At 46.0% G+C, this 27,122-nt stretch overlaps 1 protein-coding gene across 1 annotated transcript; it reads right to left on the minus strand.

Annotated features, from left to right (window-relative positions):
- Positions 1-1,492: 1,492 nt before the first annotated feature.
- Positions 1,493-16,195, minus strand: OAZ2 (ornithine decarboxylase antizyme 2). Its single transcript, XM_066589335.1, is given in 6 exon segments — positions 1,493-1,946; positions 4,222-4,307; positions 5,948-6,123; positions 15,920-16,000; positions 16,002-16,077; positions 16,152-16,195. Coding segments are annotated over 6 exon segments (594 nt in total). The 3' UTR covers positions 1,493-1,815.
- Between the last annotated feature and the right edge of the window lie 10,927 nt (positions 16,196-27,122).

Genomic DNA, 27,122 nt, shown 5'->3' on the forward strand with positions numbered 1-27,122 from the left:
CACCAGTCAGCCTATCTGACAGATAGGCTGACCGCGGAGAATCGCGGCAAGTAGCAGCATGCTGCGATTTGCCGGCCGCAAGTGGAGAATCACAATGATTCTCCGCTCATGGACAGAGACGGGGGAGGGGGGGGGGGGGACTCACACACTTCAAACTCGCCCGTGGACAGGCAGCCCTAAGAAGCTAATTAGCTACTTCGAGTTATGCAAGGAGATCGCTCAAAACTGTCACTCAAACTGTTGTTTAAACAAATTTTGAGCGATCATCGTTCCGTGTAAATGGGCCTTTAGACTCCCTAATATTACTAATATGGCACTGGAAGCATTAAAAAGGATTTTTTGGGGTGTAGAAATTCATGGCCTATCCTCTGGCTAGGCCATCAGTGCCTACTCAGTGGGGAGTTGTCACGCAGGAGCCCTGCTGAGTACTCGATTGAAGAGGCCTGGCCCTATTGTGAATGCTGATACCTCTGCAATGTTTACGTCTGAGTGGAGTCTGGTTTGTACTCAAAATGATGTACTTTTTGTAGTGGCCATTCTGAGTACTGCAGCCTCGTCCCATTGAAGTGAATTGGATGAGGATGCAGTACTCAGAAGGGCTACAAAAAGTAGACCATTCGGAGTATCAACAGGACTGTAAACAGTGAAGAGGTTGCAGCGTTCAGAAGAGTGCTACAGTCCTTTCAATCAGCAAATCGGCATACCCCACCCCAACTGATCTGGTATTGATAAACTATCCTGAGGAAAGGCCTTCATTTTCTACAACCTGGATAATCTGCAATGCTATCACTGCAGAAATACAAAATTTTGCCAAGCCAATGTAAAGGGAATATTCTAACTAAGGTCAGGTGCAGACTTGCCATGCGTGCAAGTTGCGTCCAGGAGGCTCTGGTGCAACTCACTTTGGACACCACACATATGGACGGCCCACACATTCAGATGCATTTGCATGTCTTAATTCTTGTCCGTGGCACAGACAAGAATAGAACATGCAGCGAGTTCCCCCCCCCACTCGGACCAATCGACATCATGCATTACAACATTGGCTATAATGGGTCTGTGTGCTGTTCATGAATTGACACAGACCGCACGTGATCCAAATACGCTAGTATGCTGAAGGCCTAAAGGAGGAGGGAAACAAAACAAAAAAAAACAAAAAAAAAAACACAAAGTCAACCTAGCCATAGGGATTAAAGTTGTCCAAACCCCCCCCCCCAATTTCAGAAGATCATCCAATGTCCTATTGTGCAAAGGTGTAGTCAGACTGAGCAGACATCCAGGCGTTGCAACATGCTGCCATGTGTTCTGCAGGGAGATCTGCTAGCAGATATGTCAAGCATGAGCCTTATTAACCTCTTCCAATTGAAACAGATCAGATAGGCAACCTTGGTCGATTCCAGTTAGGAAAGACAGCTGTCAGACAAACGAGTGTTAAGCTAATGTGCATTACTAGAAGGGGATAGAGGGAGAATAAAACCACACTGACAACAGATTGGCATTTAACTATTTTTTTCATATGCAGCTTCAACTACATTCTGAGTACATGTTTGTGATCACAGATTGCAAGGTGCTTGAAGTCAATGCTTTTGAACAAAATTGCAGATAAAGTCAACAACAAAATCTTATTCATAAAACTGAAAGAAAGGCCAAAAATATCAGTCCATCCCATGACCATGCGCACTTGTCCTCCCATGCCCAGGGAAAAATGCGAGAAATTCCCAACAGCTACTTCGATACACACAAGGAAAACAAAAAAGGGAAAAAAAAACCTCAAAAACAAAAACTGCGCTACAAGAACTACATGTCCTCTGTTTATTATTCCTCATCCGATGAGCTCTGGTCAAGAGTGTACACCATAAACAGAACTTCTGGACGTGCAGGAACACAGGGGTGCCCAGGGCGCACAATCTCAAAACCCAGAAAACTGAACGTCTTGAGGAGTGGACCTTTGGAGAGAGAAGGGACATAAAGTTACACAAATGGAAGGACTTAAACTGACCATCAATTAAAGGGGTATTCTGGTTACAGAAAGCTGCTGTGAAATGAATGCTAATCAAAAGTGCAAGTTTGCAATGTGTTCCGCTTTGCATTGTGTATCTGTAGCTCTAAAAACGATCACCTTCTTATGGCGTTTAACTACCGGTTGCCCTGGATACGTCCAGTAGACATTCCAACACTGCAGGTCGGGCTTGCTCAGTAGGGATGACCAGGAACAGCTTTTTTTTTTTATATTCAGCTCTCATGGCCAGATTTCTGACCCACAGCAGGGCAGCTCTTAAAGGGGACACACACAGGAAGGAAGTACAGAGCAGGGAATTGTGGTAAATGTAGTTTCAAGCTGCATGTCAGCAGGGATATGGCAGCCATCTTGGAAAGTAGTGATGTGGGACAACTTTGGAAATTGAGGACAGAATAAGAAGGTAAGAGCAGCATGATTTATACCCATAAGCGTCGTGCAGAAACATGGGACAAACGCCCATCAGATCTGGAATTTTTGAAAATTCGCTTCACAACCAGAATTCCCCTTTAAAAATTCAAACTAAATAAAAAATAAATTGTACCAGCTGATTACAGTCCAATGAAGATTCTGTGTATTGTGATATGCTCTGTTGTAGTAGGAGTGACTTGCGTAGATAAAATCTAATGCCCACATGTATTAGAAGTGAAGTCATTTTTAATCCTTGTCTATGCTAAAGGTAGAGCGTGCCATGAGAAAAAAAATGTCTAACAAGCAAATTTGTTGCAAAATTCATTAACTATAATTAACTTAGACAATGGCTAAGTATCTGTCATTCAATCTGGCTTGTTTGGTAGAAATTCCATTTTTTTCGAATTCCCCCAAAAAGTTGCATTTCCTAAATTGGTTGCAGGCATTGCCAAAAAATTTGCAGCCAACTTGACTGAAATGCACCAATAAAAAAATATAACTGTTCGCTTACATTCACAACGTAGAGGTCCCAAGACCCCCATATACCTTGCCAGTTAGTGAATTTCTTAAAACTTACTAATCTTTTTAGTGTTGCTTGAAACTTGGAAGGATAAGAGCAGGTGTTGACCCCTGTGTGTCCAGATAAACATGCTCATGCTTCTTTTGTCAAATTACACATGAGATTTACTTTCAGACGTAAGCCATCTAATCCTTTGGGTATTTATAGAGACCTTGTCAATTATTTGCAATACCCATATCCAGGTCATGGCATGCCAAAGGATTGTCTGATTAACAAGGTATAAATGTAGATGCTATAGCTCACAGCTGACCAGATCTTGAAGTGAAAATGTACGATTTTAACAAATTCTAAGATTAGGCCTCCATATTGACTAAGGCTAGCTGTAGACAGGAGTATTTTTCCTGGATCCAAGCAATTTTCTTTCATTTCTTCACTATGCTGATCCTGACCATTAAATGGAACCTCCCATCTGACTGCAGATCATTCATATCTCTGCTCATTCTGGGCTCAGAGGTCCAGTGGGCGGTCCCATCAGTGATTGACAGCTATCTGACAGTCACAGATAAGACCGCTCACTGCACCTCCAAGCTCAGAATGAGCAGTGATGTAAATTAATAAACACAAGTTCTACTGAATCTTCTCACCAAAAACTTTGGGGCACATTTATAAAAGGGTTTAAGTCAGTTTCTGGCATTAAAAAAAAAATAAAAAAAAATCAATGTTTGAGCAAACATGTATTTGCACAAAAATATGCAACTTTTTCCTTTGTGTGTGAGCCCTGCCCCTTTTTTGAAAAGTGGGCAGGGCTTGCCAGGAAGAGGCATGGCCTCCCCAGACTGATATTTATGTATAATGTATGCCAAAAACGTGCCGGATCTGGCGTACATTTCTGTCTCGGAGCACAGAGCTGCGCCTCTTCATGTATTAGGCGCATCATGCGCCTGGGAAAAATTGTACTAAGTCTGATACAGGAAATGCTGGGCTTAGTAAATTTCCCCTCATATATCAATTTGTTCCATTTCTCCTGCTCTATATAATCTGCTGCCTATAAAATGAATTGCATTTTTAATGTGATAGGTTTCCTTTAGAGGGATGTACAATATAATGTAACCTACCGAAATTATAGCCATATTATTTAAAGCAAATCGTGTTCCTGTGTATTGAATTTCTTAGTTGTTGGCTGACAAAATGTAACAAGAATTGATGGTTTTAGTAACATAAATGGCAATTATAAGTGACCAAACTTATAGTCTAAGATTGCACATTGACATACCTCTGTCTTCTCGACTCTTTCTGAAGCAGATAAAGACATATCTAACTTTCATCTTTTCTTCTGCAAACTCAAGTAGAGCCAGCAATCTGTTAACAGACCAAATAAGCATCAGAAGTAGACCACATACATAATAACCCCTTAGTGACAGCCACTACACCCCTTTACTGACCTCACAAATGGGCTTTTAAACTGCACATAAATCTTTTTACTGCAGTGGTTTAGCTGACTACTGACAGCCAGGCTCCTGCTCTAACAAGCAGATGCGGAGAAACCTCAGATCCTGGCATTTTAACCCCTTACATGCCACCATCAATAGCAACTACAACATCTAAGCAAATGACAAGTTGAGGGGGATCCTGTCACCCATCAACAACCTGGCAGCGGGAAGGCCTCCATGTCTGCCATGTAACTCAGCCTATTAGACTCCGCCTCCAGCAGACTAATAGGCTGCTGTCATAGGCTTAGTAGAATACATTACATAAGTAATGCAATGTACTAGCCAAGCCATCAAACTATCACATCTTCAAGTCCCCTTGAGGGACTTAAAAAAAAATAGCGAAAAAAAAAAGTGGCTAAGCCACAGCGCTTAAGAACCAATCATAGCCATTCAATGCGATGGCTGTGATTGGTTCATCGAGCGCTGCAGTGATTGGTTCTCCAGAGTTGCAGCTCTGACAATCGGTGCCAGCGCTTCCTGGAGGTGGAATTTTTGAACCCCCTGACCAGGAAACGGTGGCTGAAGACTACAAACAAGTGTGTTGGAGCTTTGGGAGGAGAAGTGCGGCAGAGCGGACCGCGCCTGTTTTTTTTTTTTTTTTTTAATACAGCTAGGGCTTATTTTAGGGACAAACAGTAGGACTTCCTACTGTAAAAGTTTCATGCGATGCAACAGAAAGGAAGGAACTAGGGAAACATGGGCTACAAAACATCACAAACGGTAGCAATATTCAGCATCCTGCTATTTTTTTTATGGCAATGTAGCAGCCTACAGAACATCGCTAATGTGAAGGAAAGCATGGGCTTCACATACATGCGATCTGTAGCACAGTTACATCGCAAGGAGAGGAAAAAAAAGAAACAAAAAAAAAAAAAGAAACTCGCACAATTTTGTCAACCATGAGAAAGCGGCCTAAAGGGAGGGGCAAAAAAAGAAACACAAAAACTGCCTCCTCACTAAGGGGTAAACTACTAAAATGGCAATATGATGTAGAAACTCAGTTTCATGACTGATATTTAATGCCCTTATGACCAAGTCTGTTTGAACCTTAAGGGGTTTCCAAGTTTTTTTTTTTTTTAAATACCCCTAGATTCCTCTACCATAAAACAGCAAAGAGTCATACTCGTCTCTTCCGGGTGCATTCTATGCCGTCACTCTGGGGCGGTCTTCCCAGTGACATCACAGGCTGCTGCAGCCAATGACAGAGCTCAGCAACCAAATGCAGCCTTTAAAAAGGAAGCAAGGATCAAGAGGCAGCGCAGGACACAGCGGAGAGGGGAGAGTACATGACTCTTTATGGCAGGGGAAGCTAGGCTTTATAGAGAAAAAAAAAAAGAAAAGGAAAAAAAGAAGAAGATCTTGACAACCCCTTTAATGACCCATTATACGTTTTTTCAGGCTTGCCTCTTTACATTTCAGCAGCCATAACATTACATTGATGTGGCATATAATAAGATGCACTGTACATTAAATAAAGAAAAAAAAAAAACCCAACTACTTCTTGCTTACCCCTCTTTGCTCCCATCAGCTAAGATGCCCTCAGGTATTTCCACAAAGAGGCTCTGATTCGACAGCATGGCCTTCCATGAGGAATGTTTCACCTCAGTGACCTTATATTGGAAATGGACGAGGTGGGGCTTCCCATCATTCCCCGGGAGATCCTGAGAAACCGTAAGCTTCTCGTCCTGCATCAAGCAATAGACAAAACAAGTGAGAAACTGAAAGTCACAAGATCCTTATGCTTAAAGGGATATTCTGGGATTAGACTATTAATACAATATCAACATGGGGGTCCAACACTCAGGGTCTCCGCCAATCAGCTGTTATACACTCGCTGGAGCTGCCGTGTGGTAGAAACAGCTCCATGCATGGCACAGCGTCCCGAAATGGCACCAAGATTTCTTTACCATTTCAGGCCACTGTGCACAGTGCCTCAGAAAAAACAGCTGATCTGTGGTGGTCCCGTGTATCGGACCCTGTTGATTTGACATTGATTGGCCTATCCTGAATATAGATCATTAATATTATAGTCCCAGAATACCCCTTTAAGTGTGTATCTAGAGATGAGCGAACGCGTTCGTCCGAGCTTGATATTCGTGCGAATATTAGGGTGTTCGGGATGTTCGTTATTCGTAACGAACACCATGCGGTGTTCTGGTTACTTTCACTTCCTTCCCTGAGACGTTAGCGCGCTTTTCTGGCCAATTGAAAGACAGGGAAGGCATTACAACTTCCCCCTGCAACGTTTAAGCCCTATACCACCCCCCTGCTGTGAGTGGCTGGCGAGATCAGGTGTTCGCCTAATATAAAAGTCGGCCCCTCCCGCGGCTCGCCTCAGATGCGGTGTGAGTTAGATGAGGGACAGTGCTGTTTATACCGGAGCTGCTGTAGGGAAAGAATTGGTAGTTAGTGTAGGCTTCAAGACCCCCCAAAGGTCCTTATTAGGGCCACTGATAGCTGTGTGTTGGCTGCTGTTAGCAGTGGGATTTTTTTTTTCCTCAAAATCGCCTCTGCAGACCGTTGCACCTGGCATTAGGGACAGAAGTGCTGCATAGGCAGGGAGAGTGTTAGGAGTGAGTGTAGCCTTCAAGAACCTCAACGGTCCTTTCTAGGGCCATATTTATCCGTGTGCAGTACTGTCCAGGCTGCTGTTAGCTGTGCTGCATTTTTTGTGGGCTTCTCAAAATCGCCTCTGCAGAGCATTCCACCCTCCATTGATACTGCAGGGAAAGAATTGTATAGGCAGGGCCACAACACAGTTATTATTCATAGAATATACGCAGTGCTGCCTTTTGGTGGGAAAAAACTGAAAACAAATCTATTTGTCCAGCCTCTGTCCGTCCTTACGGGCGGTGGACACGTGTGAGCTGCGTGAAAAACATTGCTAAATCATACGCACCCAGCTACGCTTTACTGCTGGCTTCGCCATTTGCTTTCCTTAATTGGGAAAAAAAATACCTGCTCTGCCAGAGTTATAATAACTCTGCTACCCTCACGTTCTGTGACACATAAGCAGGGACACAGCACAGTTATTAAACTTCTCATGTTCATAGAATATACGCAGTGCTGCCTTTTGGTGGGAAAAAACTGAAAACAAATCTATTTGTCCAGCCTCTGTCCGTCCTTACGGGCGGTGGAGACGTGTGAGCTGCGTGAAGAACAGTGCTAAATCATACGCACCCAGCTACGCTTTACTGCTGGCTTCGCCATTTGCTTTCCTTAATTGGGAAAAAAAATACCTGCTCTGCCAGAGTTATAATAACTCTGCTACCCTCACGTTCTGTGACACATAAGCAGGGACACAGCACAGTTATTAAACTTCTCATGTTCATAGAATATACGCAGTGCTGCCTTTTGGTGGGAAAAAACTGAAAACAAATCTATTTGTCCAGCCTCTGTCCGTCCTTACGGGCGGTGGAGACGTGTGAGCTGCGTGAAGAACAGTGCTAAATCATACGCACCCAGCTACGCTTTACTGCTGGCTTCGCCATTTGCTTTCCTTAATTGGGAAAAAAAATACCTGCTCTGCCAGAGTTATAATAACTCTGCTACCCTCACGTTCTGTGACACATAAGCAGGGACACAGCACAGTTATTAAACTTAGATAATTCATTCACTAGAGGCAGTGGGGCCTTTCGTTTTCCAAAAAGGGCAAAAATTATATTTGGCCTGCAGTCTTGCGCCAATTTATTTCCTGCCTGTGAAATCAAATCACTGGTAATACAGCATGCTGAGGGGTAGGGGTAGGCCTAGAGGACGTGGACGCGGCCGAGGACGCGGAGGGCCAAGTCAGGGTGTGGGCACAGGCCAAGCTCCTGATCCAGGTGTGTCGCAGCCGACTGCTGCGCGATTAAGAGAGAGGCACGTTTCTGGCGTCCCCACATTCATCGCCCAATTAATGGGTCCACGCGGGAGACGGTTATTAGAAAATGAGCAGTGTGAGCAGGTCCTGTCCTGGATGGCAGAAAGTGCTTCGAGCAACCTATCGTCTACCCGCAGGTCTGCGCCGTCCACTGCTGCCAATCCGAATCCTCTGTCTGCTGCTCCTCCTTCCTCCCAGCCTCCTCACTCCACTACAATAACACCTGCTCAGGAGCGGGAGCACTCCCAGGAACTGTTCTCGGGCCCCTGCTTAGATTGGGCAGCAGCGGTTCCTCTCCCACCAGAGGAGTTTATCGTCACTGATGCCCAACCATTCGAAAGTTCCCGGGGTCCGGGGGAAGAGGCTGGGGACTTCCGCCAACTGTCTCAACAACTTTCTGTGGGTGAGGAGGACGATGACGATCAGACACAGTTGTCTTGCAGTGAGGTAGTAGTAAGGGCAGTAAGTCCCAGGGAGCAGCGCACAGAGGATTCGGAGGAAGAGCAGCAGGACGATGAGGTGACTGACCCCACCTGGTGTGCAACGCTTACTCAGGAGGACAGGTCTTCAGAGGGGGAGTCAAGGGCATCAGCAGGGCAGGTTGCAAGAGGCAGTGCAGTGGCCAGGGGTAGAGGCAGGGCCAGACCGAATAATCCACCAAGTGTTTCCCAAAGCGCCCCCTCGCGCCATGCCACCCTGCGGAGGCCGAGGTGCTCTAAGGTCTGGCAGTTTTTCACAGAGACGCCTGACGACCGACGAACAGTGGTGTGCAACCTTTGTCGCGCAAAGCTCAGCCGGGGAGCCAACACCAACAGCCTCACCACCACCACCACCATGCGCAGACATATGATGGCCAAGCACCCCGCAAGGTGGGACAAAGGCCGTTCACCGCCTCCGGTTTGCACCCCTGCCTCTCCCCCTGTGCCCCAACCTGCCACTGAGATGCAACCCCCCTCTCAGGACACAGGCACTACCGCCTCATGGCCTGCACCCACACCCTCATCTCCGCTGTCCTCGGCCCCATCCAGCAGAGTAGTTCAGCGCACCGTTCAGCCGTCGCTTGCGCAAGTGTTCGAGCGCAAGCGCAAGTACGCCGCCACGCACCCGCACGCTCAAACGTTAACCGTCCGCATCGCAAAATTCATCAGCCTTGAGATGCTGCCGTATAGGGTTGTGGAAACGGAGTCCTTCAAAAGTATCATGGAGGCGGCGGCCCCGCGCTACTCAGTTCCCAGTCGCCACTACTTTTCCCGATGTGCCGTCCCAGCCCTGCACGACCACGTCTCCCGCAACATTGTGCGCGCCCTCACCAACGCGGTTACTGCCACGGTCCACTTAACTACGGACACGTGGACAAGCACAGGCGGGCAGGGCCACTACATCTCCCTGACGGCACATTGGGTGAATTTAGTGGAGGCTGGGACAGAGTCAGAGCCTGGGACCGCTCACGTCCTACCCACCCCCAGAATTGCGGGCCCCAGCTCGGTGCTGGTATCTGCGGAGGTGTATGCTTCCTCCACTAAAGCACCCTCCTCCTCCTCCTCCTCCTCTGTCTCACAATCAAGATGTGTTAGCAGCAGCATGTCGCCAGCAGTCGGTGTCGCGCGGTGTGGCAGCACAGCGGTGGGCAAGCGTCAGCAGGCCGTGCTGAAACTACTCAGCTTAGGCGATAAGAGGCACACGGCCCACGAACTGCTGCAGGGTCTGACACAGCAGACCGACCGCTGGCTTGCGCCGCTGAGCCTCCAACCGGGCATGGTCGTGTGTGACAACGGCCGTAACCTGGTGGCGGCTCTGCAGCTCGGCAGCCTCACGCACGTGCCATGCCTGGCCCACGTCTTTAATTTGGTGGTTCAGCGCTTTCTGAAAAGCTACCCACGCTTGTCAGACCTGCTCGTAAAGGCGCGCCGGCTCTGCGCACATTTCCGCAAGTCCCACACGGACGCTGCCACCCTGCAACATCACTTTAAGCTGCCAGTGCACCGACTGCTGTGCGACGTGCCCACACGGTGGAACTCTACGCTCCACATGTTGGCCAGGCTCTATGAACAACGGAGAGCTATAGTCGAATACCAACTCCAACATGGGCGGCGCAGTGGGAGTCAGCCTCCTCAATTCCTTTCAGAAGAGTGGGCCTGGTTGGCAGACATCTGCCATGTCCTTGGTAATTTTGAGGAGTCTACCCAGGTGGTGAGCGGCGATGCTACAATCATTAGCGTCACCATTCCTCTGCTATGCATCTTGAGAAATTCCCTGCAAACCATAAAGGCAGCTGCTTTGCGCTCGGAAACGGGGGCGGGGGAAGACAGTATGCCGCTGGATAGTCAGGGCACCCTCCTGTCTATTTCTCAGCGCGTACAGGAGGAGGAGGAGGAGCATGAGGAGGATGAGGAGGAGGGGGAAGAGACAGCTTGGGCCGCTGCTGACGGTACACCGGCTGATTGCCTGTCATCCTTTCAGCGTGTATGGCCTGAGGAGGAGGAGGATCCTGAAAGTGATCTTCCTAGTGAGGACAGCCATGTGTTGCGTACTGGTACCCTGGCACACATGGCTGACTTCATGTTAGGATGCCTTTCTCGTGACCCTCGCGTTGCACGCATTCTGGCCACGACGGATTACTGGGTGTACACACTGCTCGATCCACGGTATAAGGAGAACCTGCCCACTCTGATTCCCGAAGAGGAAAGGGGTTCGAGAGTGTTGCTATACCACAGGACCCTTGCGGACAAGCTGATGGTAAAATTCCCAGCCGACAGCGCTAGTGGCAGAAGGCGCAGTACCGAGGGCAAGGTAGCAGGGGATGTGCGTAGATCGAGCAGCATGTACATCCCAGGCAGTGCAACAGTCTTTAAGGGCCTGGCCAGCTTTATGGCTCCCCACCAAGACTGTGTCACCGCTCCCCAGTCACGGCTGAGTCGGCGGGAGCACTGTAAAAGGATGGTGAGGGAGTACGTAGCGGATCGCACGACCATCCTTGGTGACGCCTCTGCCCCCTACAACTACTGGGTGTCGAAGCTGGACATGTGGCCTGAACTAGCGCTGTATGCCCTGGAGGTGCTTGCTTGTCCTGCGGCTAGCGTCTTGTCGGAGAGGGTGTTTAGTGCGGCTGGGGGAATCATCACAGATAAGCGTAGCCGCTTGTCAACCGACAGTGCCGACAGGCTAACACTCATCAAGATGAACAAAGGCTGGATTTCCCCAGACTTCTGTTCTCCACCAGCGGACAGCAGCGATACGTAAGCAATACGTAGGCTGCACCCGCGGATGGAAGCTACGTTCTCTCTCACCATCCAAAACGGGGACATTTCTGCTTCATCAATCTGTGTCTAATATTCCTCCTCCTCCTCCTCCTGAAACCTCACGTAATCACGCTGAACGGGCAATTTTTCTTAGGGCCACAAGGCTCACTCAAATAATTTTTCAGAACAATTTTTATAAGTTTCAATGCGCTTAAAAGCATTGGAACTTTAACTTGAACCAATTTTTCGTTACACTGGGCTGCCTCCAGGCCTAGTTACCACTTAAGCCACATTAACCAAAGCGATTAATGTGTTTCACCTGCCCTCTTGGCTGGCCATGGCCAATTTTTGGGATGTACATTAGTACTGTTGATACAGCAATTTTTGTGGGCCCTCGCCTACAGTGTAATCAAATTAATTTTTAGCCCACCTGCATTACAGCTGACGTTACCTCAGCTGTGTTGGGCAATGCAATGGGATATTTTTATGTACCGCCGGTGGGTTCCAGGGAGCCACCCATGCTGTAGGTGCACACTGAGTTTTTAATACATCTGTACACTTCTAAAGAACCCGTCTGACTGGGGCATGCAGTGTGGGCCGAAGCCCACCTGCATTACGCACGACATTACTACCTCAGCTGTGTTGGGCAATGCAATGGGATATTTCTATGTAACGCCGGTGGCTTCCTGGCACCCACCCAGGCAGTGGGTCCACAGGGAGTTTAACCTACATGTGTCCACTTGTAAAGAACCCCAGTCTGACTGGGGCATGCAGTGTGGGCCGAAACCCACCTGCATTAACCCTTTCCAGTCCACTGTGTGACCTTTGAAGACATTAGGGTTTAAGGCTGTACAGCTCCGTTGTTGGTAGACGTCCGTCGGGGTTCTCTTACTGTATATTGCCAGCCTCTCTGCTGTCGGAGCCTATCCTACGTGTCAGCTCATGCAGTACTGGCTTTAGCCAGCATATAGCGCCGTTGTATAACAGCAGAAAAAGAGTAAGCCCCCTAGGAAAACCATATACAAATTGGATTGGAAAGGGTTAAGCACAACATTACTACCTCAGCTGTGTTGGGCAATGCAATGGGATATTTCTATGTACCGCCGGTGGCTTCCTGGCACCCACCCATGCTGTAGGTGCACACGGACTTTTTACTACATCTGTACACTTATAAAGAACCCCAGTCAGACTGGGGCATGCAGTGTGGGCCGAAGCCCACCTGCATTAAGCACGACATTACTACCTCAGCTGTGTTGGGCAATGCAATGGGATATTTCTGTGTACCGCCGGTGGGTTCCAGGGAGCCACCCATGCTGTGGGTCGACAGGGACTTCACAATAGGGAGTTGTACCTGCCTGTGTCTATGAATTAAAAAGCCCGGTCTGACTGGGGCATGCAGACACCTTGACAGAATGAATAGTGTGTGGCACATAGGTTCCCCATTGCTATGCCCACGTGTGCAGCTCCTGATGGCGGTGGCACAGGATTCTATTTCTCATTGCTTCTGTACAGAATTGTGGGCTATCGCTCCGCCACTTTTAAAGAGGGTCGCTGCCTAGCCGTGCCAACCTCTGCAGTGTGTGCCTGCGGTTCCTCCTCATGGCAGACGCAATTCTAAATAGACATGAGCGTGGTGTGGCATGAGGGCAGCTGAAGGCTGCCCAGGGACACTTTGGTGTGCGCTGTGGGGGGGAGGGGGGGCGGTTGGGCAGCATGTAACCCAGGAGAAGTGTCAGTGGAGTGTCATGCAGGCAGTGATTGTGCTTTGTTGGAGGTAGTGTGGTGCTTAGCAAAGGTATGCCATGCTAATGAGCGCTTTTCAGAAGTAAAAGTTGTTGGGAGGGGGGGGGGCCCACTCTTGCCGCTATTGTGGCTTAATAGTGGGACCTGTGAACTTAGGATGCAGCCCAACATGTAGCCCCTCGCCTGCCCTATCCGTCACTGTGTCATTCCCATCACTTTCCTGAATTGCCCAGATTTTCACACATGAAAACCTTAGCGAGCATCGGCGAAATACAAAAATGTTCTGGTCGCCCATTGACTTCAATGGGGTTCGTTGTTCGAAACGAACCCTCGAGCATCACGGGAAGTTCGTTCCGAATAACGAACACCCGAACATTTTGGTGTTCGCTCATCTCTATGTGTATCCCTTTAAATGTATATCCATTTTATTAAGGAATCCTCATTATACAATTGAGCCACAAACAATATATATCTTTGAACCATAAATTCTGCTGACTAGCAGGTACAAGATGAGATGACAAGGGATTAGTAGGCCACAATAAGATGATGTAAGAACACTGCAACAAAGCACTGTATACTGGGTTGCAGACAATTGCGATTTCCAATACAGTCCTACCAGATGGGGGGAAAAACAATCAAGCAGTATGGTAAGAAAATACAACAAAAGTAAATACAATATTAACATTGCAGAGGCTACAAGCTGCATTTTTACCAAACACTGCGAGATATAATAACACAACAAAGCTGCCACCTCTGGCCTTAAGCCTTTCCAATCCAATTTGTATCCTGGTTTTCCTAGGGGGCTTACTCTTTTTGTGCCGTTACACAACGGCGTTACATGCTGGCTAAAGCCAGTACTGCATGAGGTGGCACATTGGATAGGCTCCGACAGCAGAGAGGCTGGCAATATACAGTAAGAGAACCCCGACGGACGTCTTCCAACATCGGAGCTGTACAGCCTTAAATCATAATGTCTTCAGAGGTCAGACAGTGGATTGGAAAGAGTTAAAGCTGTGGCTAATGAGGAGATCAACTTGACTTCATGATACAGCCCATTAGGATCTAAGGACGCAACATTTTTACATTTTTCTTGGCAACACTTTGTGGTTCATATGACTGATCACTTTTAGGGTGGTTTTACACAGGCGATCGTGATATCGGCGTAGGAAAAAAAAAATCACGTCAAAAATCGCAACTGTTTTCCCCGCAATTTGAGAGTCAGCGCTGCTTTTTCACACAAAAACATCACTGCCACTTGCAATTTTCTCAGGGGATTTTGCAGCGATTTTTTAATCACGAAAGCAAATAGGACTTTCTAAAGTTAAAAATGAATCGCACGAAAATCGCAAGTTTGTGCTTTGTGGTGCGATAAAAAGGAGGTTCCATAGGAAAACAAAGATAAAAGAAATATATGCAAAACGCAGAAAGATAGAAAAGAAAATCGTGACACGTCCGATCGACATCACAGAGATGTGAAGGAAAGTCATTGGTTTTATAATTCTGTGTCTTTACTTACTCTCGCATCGTGCGAAAATCACATGTTTTTATTGCCTGTTTGAAACCTCCCGTAGCGCGTTTTTTGGGGGAGGGTAAATAAACAGAAAACAACTTTAAAAAGTGCATTTTGGCTCTTTTTTTGCTACGTGGGATAAATAGGGTTTTCAATTTATTATATAGGTCGTTTTTTTAAAATTCTTTTTGGTTTAAAAAAAGGGATGAGAAAAAAAGTCCCTGCTTGATAGGCATTAAGCTATGACAGCCCTGTGGACTTTCAGAAGGCTCCTGGCTGCAATGACATCTGCACGGCAACCCGTGATCTCATCTCAGAAGGGCTGTATGGGACCCCCGATCATCGGTTGGGGCATTTAAAGGGTTAACAGCCCTAATGAGTCGTGCGGCTTGTAAGAAACAGCCAGCAGCTGTGTTGCATGGAGCATAAATCCCTCCTATACATACCTGGAACGAGCAGGACGTAACTGTACATCCTGCTGTGTTAGGGGTTAAAGCCCAGGACCAAGTGCCGTAAATTTACAGCGCTTGGTCCTAAAGGTGTGTAAAACATAGATTTAACATTTAAAAATAATTTTAACACAATAATGCGATTTATGTATAGGTTATTTTCTGATGACACATTCTTTTTAAGGGCTTTTCACATGAGCCAATGTTCAATCATTAAACGTTCGTTCCCAATCATTGCCCGGTGTAAACACAGCCATCAGTCCGATAAGCAAGCAAACACTGGTCTGTCAGCTGATCATGTCTTCTATGCAGTCCGGGGCAAGTGGATGGGATTTAACCCTCTGTCTGACGTCTTCCTACATTCTGACTCAAGCTTGCACAGCTCCAATGTCAGAAGATGTCCGACAGGGTATTCTCACCATCTATTTCCAGCTACTCCGCTGTTGGAGCCTCTCTGGCACACACACACACACACACTGGCTTTAGCCAGCAGATGGCAGCGTTGTATAACAGCAAAAACAGAAAGCCCTTTAAGAAACCCTGAATCCAAAATTGGATTGGAAAGGGTTAAATACTTAAGAATATTTAAGCGTGCAGCGTGTCAATGGGGCTGCAATCCACAGTGAATCTGCACTGAAATCATGGAGGATTAGGCCAGACACCAAGAATCATTCTTACCTTATAAATCACAGCTGGGAGTGCAGGATCCCTGCTGTCCCCTCGCCCACCGGGGATCTTCAACAGTGGGTGAGGGGCATCAGGAGCACCACAGAGGCCCGGGAATGAGGTGCCTGCAGCACTGGAGCTGAGGATTGCTACTCAAAGGTAAAATACTACTGCAAAATAGAAAAAAAAAAAAAAGAAAGTGAATTAACACACAGCAACTGTAACAAAACTTAATTATCATTACCTTCTATGTTTACCTAAATCTACAGTCCAAAAGTATACTACCATTATGAGAAGTTCATCGTGGAAAATCACGGAATGCCGCGATTTTTATACGTGAGCGGAAATTTTTTTTTTAAAAAGGCCGCAATTTTCCACTTGTGTACATCAGGCTGCGTTTTCCTTGGTTATCCTATGGAAAGCGTTCATTGCGTTACCCATGTGCACTGAAATATCCCCTGTGGACAGGAGGCCTTAGGGGGGCCATAAGGCCTCTCTTCTCCATATAGGGAGCCCAGTACTATGAATAAAGCATTATAGTTGGGGGCCCTGTTACAGGTTTTGCATTGGGGCCCAGCAGCTTCAAGTTACACCTCTGCATTAAGGGGTTAAGAAAAGTTAAAGGGCTGCAAGATAAACTTTTGCACCCAGGTCCGTGAGCCTTTAGCTACACCCCTGGCTCAGGACACCCTCGACAGACCACTTGTAGAGAGGGTCATCTGACAAGAACGAGCAGCTCCATCTTTTTGATTGTCCGCCATCCAGAGATAGTTGGCGCCAACGTTACAGGCCCCGTGTCTGTCGGAACCAATTCTTTATGTACAATGTTTTACATGCACCCATAGCAAATAGGGCTCTATACGGCAAAATACAACATGCTGCGTTCTTTTTTACACGCATATTATACAAAAAGAAAAAAACACTAGTGTGAGTGGGACATGTGAAAGTCAATGTATTTGAACTGCTGCAATAGCATAATACACAATTCAAGTACGTTTGTGTGAATGAGCCTTTATGTGTACTACCTTTGACACCCACCATCGCCACTGTTTGCAGTGGCATCGTGACCACTATGGAGTGGGACCGGTTTGTCTTCAGCATCGAAAAGGATTCTGCAAATGTTGACAGATATGCCACAGGATACCATATGGAACCTGTATGCCTCCATGCCGCCCGTATCACATCTTGTATGCAAGCTATAGGCGGTACAACAGGGTACTAGTGCCTCTATGCCCCCCCCCCCCCCCCTCTTTTTTTTTTGAAGAGTGTACTAAGGAGGCACTGTGTAGCCATGTCTGGGTTCAATACATATTAGGAGAACAAAGTCCCTTGAGCCATTTGGCACTCTAGAAATGAGTATATGAGTTAGAGGTACAGTATCATATATGCAAATAAGGAAGATGTAATACCTCTGCAGCGCCACCTACTGGATGGCAGCATTCCTTCAAATCAATGTATGATTTTTTACGTCTGTAAAACAACGAGTACAAGTCTCCTCACTCACTTTTCAGGTGTCTTCTCACACCCCTTCTGGGTACTCTCCTTTGGGAGAGATTATGCCATCCCCCGACCCCCTCACCCCCTTCAGTGTCTCCCTTCCCGACCCACTCACAGGCCTCTCACCAGCCAAGCCAGAAACCTACTACACACTGATGAGGGGCAAACACCCAGAAAAAGCTACCATGTATGGTTTTCTGTCTTGGTTTCCTATTCCCAATCATTGTTATAAAGACCTGTATAAAAAGAGTCCGACATTGATTTAAAGGAATGCTGCCATCCAGTAGGTGGCACTGCAGAGGCATTGTCCCGTCTTATTTATTTGCATGGCCGTATAAGAGAAGCATGCATGGCCGTATAAGTCCTCACTCACTTTTCAGGCGTCTTCTCCCACCCCTTCTGGGTGTTCTCCCTGGGGAGAGACTATGCCATCCCCTTACCCACTCACCCCCTTAGTGTCTCCACACACTTTTTGCGTGCACTGTAAGGAGAAAAGACACTCCTCTTGACCCAGGCACCATAAACGCATGCAGCTCTTTCCACTGTAGTTTACAGGACTTTACAGAAATTCCAGGCTGCCACCTCGACATCCATAATCTACAATGGAGTGCCGATTGGTGGTGGTGCAGGAAAAGGGGGGGGGGGGGGGGAAATATCATAAATGTCTCAGGTGGGAGTATCCTTGTGGCCCTTAGAAGTAGTTCAGTGTGGCAATGTGGCCCTCAGATCAGTTGTGCACCCTGGATTACAGCTTGAATATGCAAACAAATCCTACACTGTAATGAAAACAGATGTATACGTCTCCTACAAGCAACTGCAGAGAGAAATTCAGATTTACGGCCTCATACCAGTCAGCAATAGGTTATTCACAATGTGTTTTCAATTTCCAGCTTGTGCATAGGAATCTGCAAGTCTGTTCGCAGAGTTAAATGCCTCCCACATCACCTCACCCTGCTATCTTGCAGACTCTGCAGTTCCTATTTATCCTGTTATGGCTGCTGCAGGGATTTTCACTTTTGCCTTAAAACTACACCCCCCCCCCCCCCCGCCTGCAATGAAACAATCAATTATATGCATTATGAACTGTCCGTCATACACAATAGCGGAAATATGTAATCCATGTAACAGTTCTTTATTTATACATTATAGCCAGTTAATAAAAAATTATATTCTGGTATATAGCGCAAGATCAGTAGTTACAGAGCTCCAGATTCCACATACGACCGCGTGAGCCCGGCCTAAGCAGAATGTTGTCACATTTTTATAGGTGAATGAAATTTTTATTTATTTTTTTTCATTTACTGGTGCTACAGAACTTGCCATTTATTAACGTGAAATTAAGTGGCATTTTTTATTTGGATTTGACCTAAATGGTGAATAAGCCATCATTTGTGCACATGAGTAATACCACCACTTATATGGCATTTCTCCAGTTCTTATTCGCAGGTGCCATCTTTAAATTCTCGGTTTTCCCTGAGCTGGTGGGAGGAGACTGCTGCTATGTTGTCTCTCATACATTGCACAATAGAAGAGTAGATCCCGCTTCCCATCTCTAATATAGAGAAGTAGCAGCAGCATTAAAGACATACAGAAGTACTGAGTAGTGTAGTAGCGATACCAGTAGAACTACAAATTGAGGGTGGTTTCATATCTGTGTTGGTACCCGTTCAGCCAGTGGATTCCCCTTGCCTGCCCCCCGAATGGAGCAGAAAAATGGAAGCCCTGCTGCAGATGTGAAAGTTGTTGTAGCAGCTCATTCGCTTGTCTTTCTGCTTCTGTTGGCTCCTCTCTCCACAGATTTCTATGGAAGCATGAAATCTGACCTGTCAGTGAAATTAGTCCCTCTTGTCTACCAAGACAGATTTTTGCAGTTTTTCCAGAGTGAGCAATCAGTCTCAGTTTAGGAGTAGGAGGAAAGGAGCCTGGAGAAAAACATGTACCTCTAAATCAGATATAACAAGGTTTCTTACATTCATGTGTACTATTGAGTTATACAAAGTTAGTTGAAAAGACATTGACCAAAGTTAATTTTGCAAAGCTTAAAAATCATACAACTAGTTTTATATCATACAGTTAAGGCCCATTTAGACAACGATTATCGCTCAAAATTCAATCCAAAGCCGTCTTTTGAGCGATAATCGTGTGTAACTGCACTTACATTGTGCAGTTTTCTTTAAGCAGTCGCTCATCGTTGTCTTTCAGAATGCTAAAAGACAAGGATGAGCCTTATCAGGGAATCACAGCGGGATACAGCTGATACTATTTTCCAGCTGTATCCTGTCCCTGATAACAGCCTGGGTATGAAGAGCAGAGCGTTCCAGCTCTGTTCTCCATACCTGGCACGGAGCGGTCGGCTGTATAACAGCTGGGCGCTCCGTGCAGAAAACATCTGGATGCAGAAGACAAGTGGGGACACCCTGCTTGTCTTCTGCATCCTCCGCTCTGAGCGCTCGGCTGTATAACAGCCAGGCGCTCAAAGCGGGTGAACAGCTGGATGCAGAAGACAAGCGGGGACACCCTGCTTGTCTTCTTCATCCTCCGCTCTGAGCGCTCGGAGTGGAGAACAGCTGGATGCAGAAGACAAGCGGGGACACCCCGCTTGCCTTCTGCATCCTCCGCTGGCAGTGCAAGGTGATCGCTCATCTTCAGCAATCATCTTGCACTGTAAATGATACAACGATGATCGCTTAAAAGTCGCTTGAGCGACATCTTTTGAGCAATTATCGTTGTGTCTAAATGGGCCTTCAGATTTTGACAGCTCTGGCTATTCTTTGAATGACAAGGAAATGTCAATGCCATTCCACCCTATTACTGCTTTTTATATGTCATTCAATCAAGGAAACATTTTATGTCTAGCGCCCGGGGAAGAGAATCCAAACAATACTTATTACTGTCCAGGGAAGATTACATTAAGTCCCAAATCTCAAGAGTAAAACAAATGTAACGACTCCACCCCTCCTACCTTATTAAGGCTAGCTGCACACAACCGGGTTGCATCCCGCTGCCGAATCCGGCTGTGACCCCGGCCCGCGACCCTGCAAAATCTGTACTGTGGATGATTGCGAAGACTCGCAGGTAGTCATGCGCAGTACAGATTTTATTCGCTTTTTAATTTAAATTTTTTTTTTTTTTTAAATTGTATTTACCACGCCGTCGCTAATTGCGGATAGCCTCCATTGACTTAAAGGAGGCCATCTACATTGAGTCTGCAGCAAAATAGAGAATGCTGCAATTTTTCATCTACTTGCGAAATACGCATTTAGTTTCCGCGAATGTGTAGGAAAAAGTGAAAAGGACATGCCTCGCAATGCATGCGATTTGCTGCGGATCCTCCGTGTGGACACCGACTGCAGGTTCTGCAATAGGAATCCAGTCGTGTGAAGTCAGCCTAACAAGGATCTATGACCATTTTGATATGATTTAGGTGGACAGGCCTTTTAAGGCCCATTTCACACAATTATATTACAGCCACATTTTTTTTTTGGTCCCATATTTCAGTCGATTGTCCAAGTCCAACTGGGGGTCTTTGCCTCAGATCTGATCGGTGCGTTCGGGTCAGTAGACCTGTGGTTGAGCTGGGACACTCATACAGGAACCAAAATGCGCCTGCAATAAGCTCCGATGAAAATGGTCTTGGGGTGTATTCAGACTCTGTGGTTGGGGTGCAGCGAAAACCACACCAAGGGGAAAACACGCAGTTTTAACACAATTCAATGCTGCTTACAATACAGGTGCCCGGTCTGAATACACCCTGAAACTGATATAGATATAAATCTATTATGAAGGCAAATGCCAGACTGACAAATCTACTGCATGCATAAATCACGTTGGTAGAGGTCCTTGCTCTTCTTGATGTGTGAAGGTTGCATGCATCAGCAATGCCGACCATAGACAAGAATTCTTTTCTAACACATTTGTAAAACTTTATAAAATTGAACTTTAAAAAGTTTTCTATTATACACAATAGTTCCCGGAAGTTTTATGCAGCTTATTTGCTGTTTTCAGTAAAAAACAAAAACAAAAAAAAACTAACACCAAATACGGCATTTTTTATTTGCACAGCAGTTTATATCCCTATATATGAATGTCCATCACATAATATGAAAGAAAAACCCTCAAAGAACAAATCTGATGAAGTATTTCTTCAGAATGATGCAACGCTATCCGGCCAACTACAGAAACGGAGGAGCTACTCAAAGATCTGTCTGAAACAATATACAGGTCAGTGTTGGCAGCCCGCGCCAACACGAAAGTGATATCGGAACATGAAGTTTCAAGTTTACAATCTGAAAATTCCACCCAGGGTGCCGTTACATAACTGTACTTCATTAGTTCAGAGGGCTAAAAGGGCATCCAGCCATCTGACAATCCCTTCAGAGGCTGCGGAAGAGCTGCTTATTACAAGAACATTCAACTTCTAATCCACACATGGAATTAGCAATGCACCAATGCAAAGAGCATCTGTTACCTTCCACCGGTAATATGTGCTCAGGGGAGGATTCTATGTTATCATGGGTCTTACTTTAGTCTCCTTTTCAGAACATACTAAAGGCAAAGGCCCAATGTCCACGTGCAGATTTTATTTATAAAATCCGCCTGTGGCCCCTACACGGGACAGCCGTGCGTCTTGTTGCCCATAGGAATGCATTAGCATCCGTAGGACAGCTAAAAGCATGCGGATGTGATTTCTTCCCTGTGTGCGGGTCGCACGCACTGGAAAAAAATTGCAGCATGCTACATTTTCCTGCAGATCTTCCGCGGATTCCATTGAAGCCAATGGAAGCCGCCCGTAACTGCGGCACAACCGCAGCCGTTTTTATGCTGTGCTGCGGATACACGGGAGAGCAGGAGATTTTATTTATCTTTTTAAGTGTGCTCGGTTCATGCACGTGGCACGCTGCCGGCGTGCCGAGCACATCCGCCGGGCAGCAGAAAAGAAGATCCGGCCGCAACGAAGGGGAGACCCGCAGCATCCGGAGAGGTAAGAGAATGTCTTTTCCCTCTCCATGGCCACGGGCATGCACGGATTCCACTGCGGGATTCAGCAGTAGAAGCCGTGCGTGCAAGTCGACATGAGGCCTAAAGTATTTGTCCTTCTTTCAATAGGCCTAAAGGCTGGAGCTTCAGCATGGGTCCCGACCAATCCCATACACGTGTTCAGTAGGCATAATAATCATCTTTATACACAGCACCAACATATTCCGCAGCGCTTACAAAACAGGGGGAACAGATACAAAAACCCCCAAAAAGATACAAAAACCATGGTTACATGTAGTATTCAATTGATGGAGACAGTAGGGGTGAGGGTCCTGCTCCAACGAGCTTACATACTACAAATAGTGGGGTGATACAGAAGGTAAAGGGGCTGGAGATGTGCACGGTATGGCGGGGTGGAGAGTGAGGGATGCTATACACACACACACAATGGTCAGACTGAAGACGTATAGTGGCTGAATCGGTATGACTGCAGGGGCGGTTGATTACAGCTAGCAGGGATTGCAGTCAGCAGGACCGGGAGCATGTTATCAGGCAGAGTACAGAGGGGTTTGGTTTAGGAGATGTGGTATGCCCCCCTGAAGAGGTGCGTTTTTAGAGCATGCTTGAAGGTTTATGAATCATGGATTTCCTGGGTAGTTTTTGGTAGTGCGTTCCAGAGGACTGGTGCTGCTCTGGATAAGTCTTGGAGGCTGGAATGAGAGGTTCAAATTAAAAGGGGCACTTAGTCTGATTCGCTGGCGTAGTGGAGGGCGCGAGTGGAGTGATGGATTGAGATGAGGGAGGCAATGTAGGGTGGCGCTGCGCTGTGGAGGCTTTTATGGATGAAGGTAATGAGTTTGAATTGAATTCTGTATTTAACGGGCAGCCAGTGCAGTGACCGGCACAGGGCAGAGGCGTCAGAGTAGCGGCCGGACAGGAAGATGAGCCCGGCTGCTGCATTCAGGATGGATTGGAGAGGGTAGAGTCTGGTGCAGGGGTGGCCGATCAGCAACGAGTTGCAATAATCGAACCGAGAGTGAATGAGAGCAACAGTAAGTGTTTTTAGCGTGTCCACGGTGAGAAAAGAGCGGATTCTTGTGATGTTCTTGAGGTGCAGCTGACATGTTCAGACGAGAGATTGGATGCAGGGGGTAAAGGAGAGATCTGAGTTACATATAACCCCAAGACAGCGGGTGTGCTGTCTGCGATAATACACTGAAGCCTTCAGATAGGTAGGAGGAGAACCAGGAGAGAGCGGTGTCAAGGAAATAAAGTGTGAATTAAAAATAGGTTTTGCCTGTTTATACACAGGATTGGGTTCTGTAACCGTCATAAAGGAGGGGACCTCCATTCTATTAGTGAGATGGGAGAGCTGCTATAAAGATAGGATCCCATTTTATACACAATATACTACAATGTATATCATCACCCATCCATATCATAGGCCAATAAGACCGAGGACTTTATAACCACTCACCGCTGGCTAATACAGAAGATAAAGAAGAGGGCATGAAATGGAAATACACGTAAAGTATTTGTGCTCCCTAAATGGCGCAGTAGTATCTGTATTCCATCAATACTCATCTTTGTGTGTGGATCGAATTGTGTCAATTTATATGACTATATAAACATGAAAAACCAATTCTGTGAAAAGCCGTAATGTTCACTATCAGATAGCTGTCATATATCTATCTATATAAAATCTGATACTCAAATATAAGCCACATACAGCTCTTAATTTTGGCCATTATATAGCAACTCCATATATTCCAATCCTTCTTTCTTAGGCCGATTTCCACTGGTGAGAATCTTGTGCGGTTTTGTGCGTTGAGACGCATGAATATGAACTCCATTTTGAATGGAGTCCTACACATAAGCGATATTTTCCCTCACTGCCATGCTAGAAGGAAAAGAATTGTGACATGTTCTATTTTGATGTCAATGGGACCTTAAATACGTTGCTGTGCGGTGTGTGCATGAGAGGTTCCTAGTGAAAGCAATGTGAAGCACTTCCAATCTTATATCGCGCTTGAAATTCGCACAATATGATCGGTATTTCATAGAAGCAATGTGAGGTGGTTTAGCCTTTTAAATCGCCTCCCATCCACGGATAAAACGCCCATTGCTGAGCAGTTTCTCAGCCCGATATCACACTTGCCCATTTGCAGTTAGCCCAAATGTCATTTAACAGGCCAATTATCAGACCTGAAGATTCCTCAAAACAATTGTTATACCAACCATTGAGCCTTATAAAAGAACATTATGCAGAGAGTAAATATCAAGCATTTTTGTTCCAGATTGTTGGTGTCACTTGTTTTTTACTGCACTTTGCCTTTAGGTCTCAGTTAAGCTGGCAGGATTGGAAGACTGACAGTTCTAGCGGTCATTTTGCATAAAGTGCTAATGGACACTAATGCCCATTAGCACTTTATTAGCTTCATTTGCTTGTAAACGGGCTTCCAGGAGCTGCTTGCAGAACACAGCAGGTGGTCTGAGCTCTGCAATCAGCTCCTTTGTTCTTGCAGGGGCTGTCAGCTTATTACAATGCAATCAGCTGCTTCCATGCAGAACACAGCTTGCAGTCTGTGCTATCTACTGTCCAGCTGAACTATGGATTTTAAACTCACCTTAAAATCGTCGTTTAGCCGAAGAGTGAACAATTGTGGCATTTACACACAACGATTATCGCTCATATGCCATCGTTTGAACAAATTTTGAGCGATAACCATTTCGTGTAAACAGGCCTTAACACTATAGTTGTAAAACTTAAATAGGTCATTAAACAGGCCATACTTTATGTTCGGTGTAGTTCGGACCTTTAAAACCCTGACTGATCCTAAAAATAAAGTGGCCACGAGGTTGATTCAGTCTTTTCCTCCACAACATTCCTGTGCAGTATGTTGACCCCATTTTGCATTGTGACCAACAACCTAGCGGTGAGGTCACACGCTCGCACAGTTGTCCCGTGTAAACGAAGCATAAGACTACTTTCGGGGGTTCCAGCAGCATGTTGAGCTACTTCATGCAGGAAAATTTCATCAAACATGGCGGACAGACCCAGTTATAGTTAATAGGGTCCATCTGGAGCTGCTCGAATCTGGCATGTGCCAGATCTGGCCATTCCGGTATCTTTGCGGTTGGGCTCCGAGGCCTTGGGCACATGTATGAATGTGCCCCAAGATGAAGGTAGAAATATTTACTGTTACTGTACAGCGAATACAATCCACTTCGACACGCAGTATGTGAATTGTTTGCGCTTCTGTTTGTTCTTTTCAGCCAGGTGTCTAATATTTTGGCAGGCAGAACATCAGAAAACCTGGTGAACCAATGTAAGTCAATGGTATGTGCCAGACACATCACATAAACAGGGTTTTAAAGGGCAAAAAAAAAAAAGGTCTGTTGCGTTTACAGAACCAGCACCACATCTGCCCATAGGCTGTGCCAGGTACTGCAGATGAGCACCGTTATCTTGATCAGGGATGAGATGCAATACCAAGCACAGCTCATGGACAGATGTGGTGCCGTTTATGGAAAAAAAAGTAGAACCTTTTCTCCAGTCCTGGACAAAACCCTTTAAAAGGGTTCTCCCTCCTCCAGGCCCCACAATGGCACCTATCCACATGGTCAGTGATAAATGTCTGATCACTGAAGGCCCCACTGATCACCAGAAGAGGGGTCTCAAGTGTCTCCCATTCCTCCTCACTGTACGAATGCAGTGAAGAGTTTGAAAAAAGCAGCGATAAAAACACGTATTCGGCCTCTCATGGAGATACTCTGCCAAACTATGGAGAGTCCATAGGCCTATAACCGCTAACGATAAGTGAGCGATAGTTTCGCTTTCCCACTGAACAGGTTATGGGTCACTTTTGCTCGTTTGAACGAATTTTGAGCAATAATTGTCTCGTGTAAAAGGGCCTTAAGAATTTTGGATATTACAATTGTAACAAGAGAAACAAAGTTAATTTGTAGATTTGATCATTTCTTTGTGTTATACATTAAACCTGTTACAGCCAGCTTTCATGGGTTTCTTGCTGTAACATTGTTTCTTTTTGTTAGCCATTAAAAGGCATCACCTCTACAATATTACTTTATTCCTCTTACGGAGAACAATGGCACTTTGTTCTACTGGCCAGCACGGTACCAAACTATTTTCTTAAGGCAATTTCTGTGACAATGGAACTATGCTGTAAATTAAAATGAGAGCGAGAGAGAAAGAGCATACACGCAGTATTGTGGGAAAGTTGTAGGCAGGTGTGAAAAGGTGCAAAGTAAGAACTTCTTTTCAAAAATAGGTGTCCCATTGGCTCCACATTTATTCTGTGGCAGGACAACAACCCCAAACATCCAATCAATGTCATTAGGAACTATCTTCAGCAGAAAGAAGAACAGGGAGTCCTGGAAGTGATGATACGGCCCCACAGAGCCCTGATATCATCATCAAGTCAGTCTGGAATTACATGAAGATAGAAGGATTTGAGCAAGCCTACATCCACAGAAGATCTGTGGTTGGTTCTCCAAGATGTCTGGAACAACCTCCCTGCCAAGTTCCTTCAAAAACTGTGTGCTAGTGTACCTAGAAGAACCGATAGTTTTGAAGGTAAAGGGCGGTCAAATCGAATATTGATTTCTCTTTTATGTTGCATTTTGTTAATTGCCAAAAATAAGGTATTAACACTTCTATTTTCGTAGCATTGTATTCACACCTGTCAATCTTTTGCACAGTACTTTGTATATATATTAC

The sequence above is a fragment of the Eleutherodactylus coqui genome, chromosome 2, assembly GCF_035609145.1.
Source record: "Eleutherodactylus coqui strain aEleCoq1 chromosome 2, aEleCoq1.hap1, whole genome shotgun sequence".
Taxonomy (NCBI): domain Eukaryota; kingdom Metazoa; phylum Chordata; class Amphibia; order Anura; family Eleutherodactylidae; genus Eleutherodactylus; species Eleutherodactylus coqui.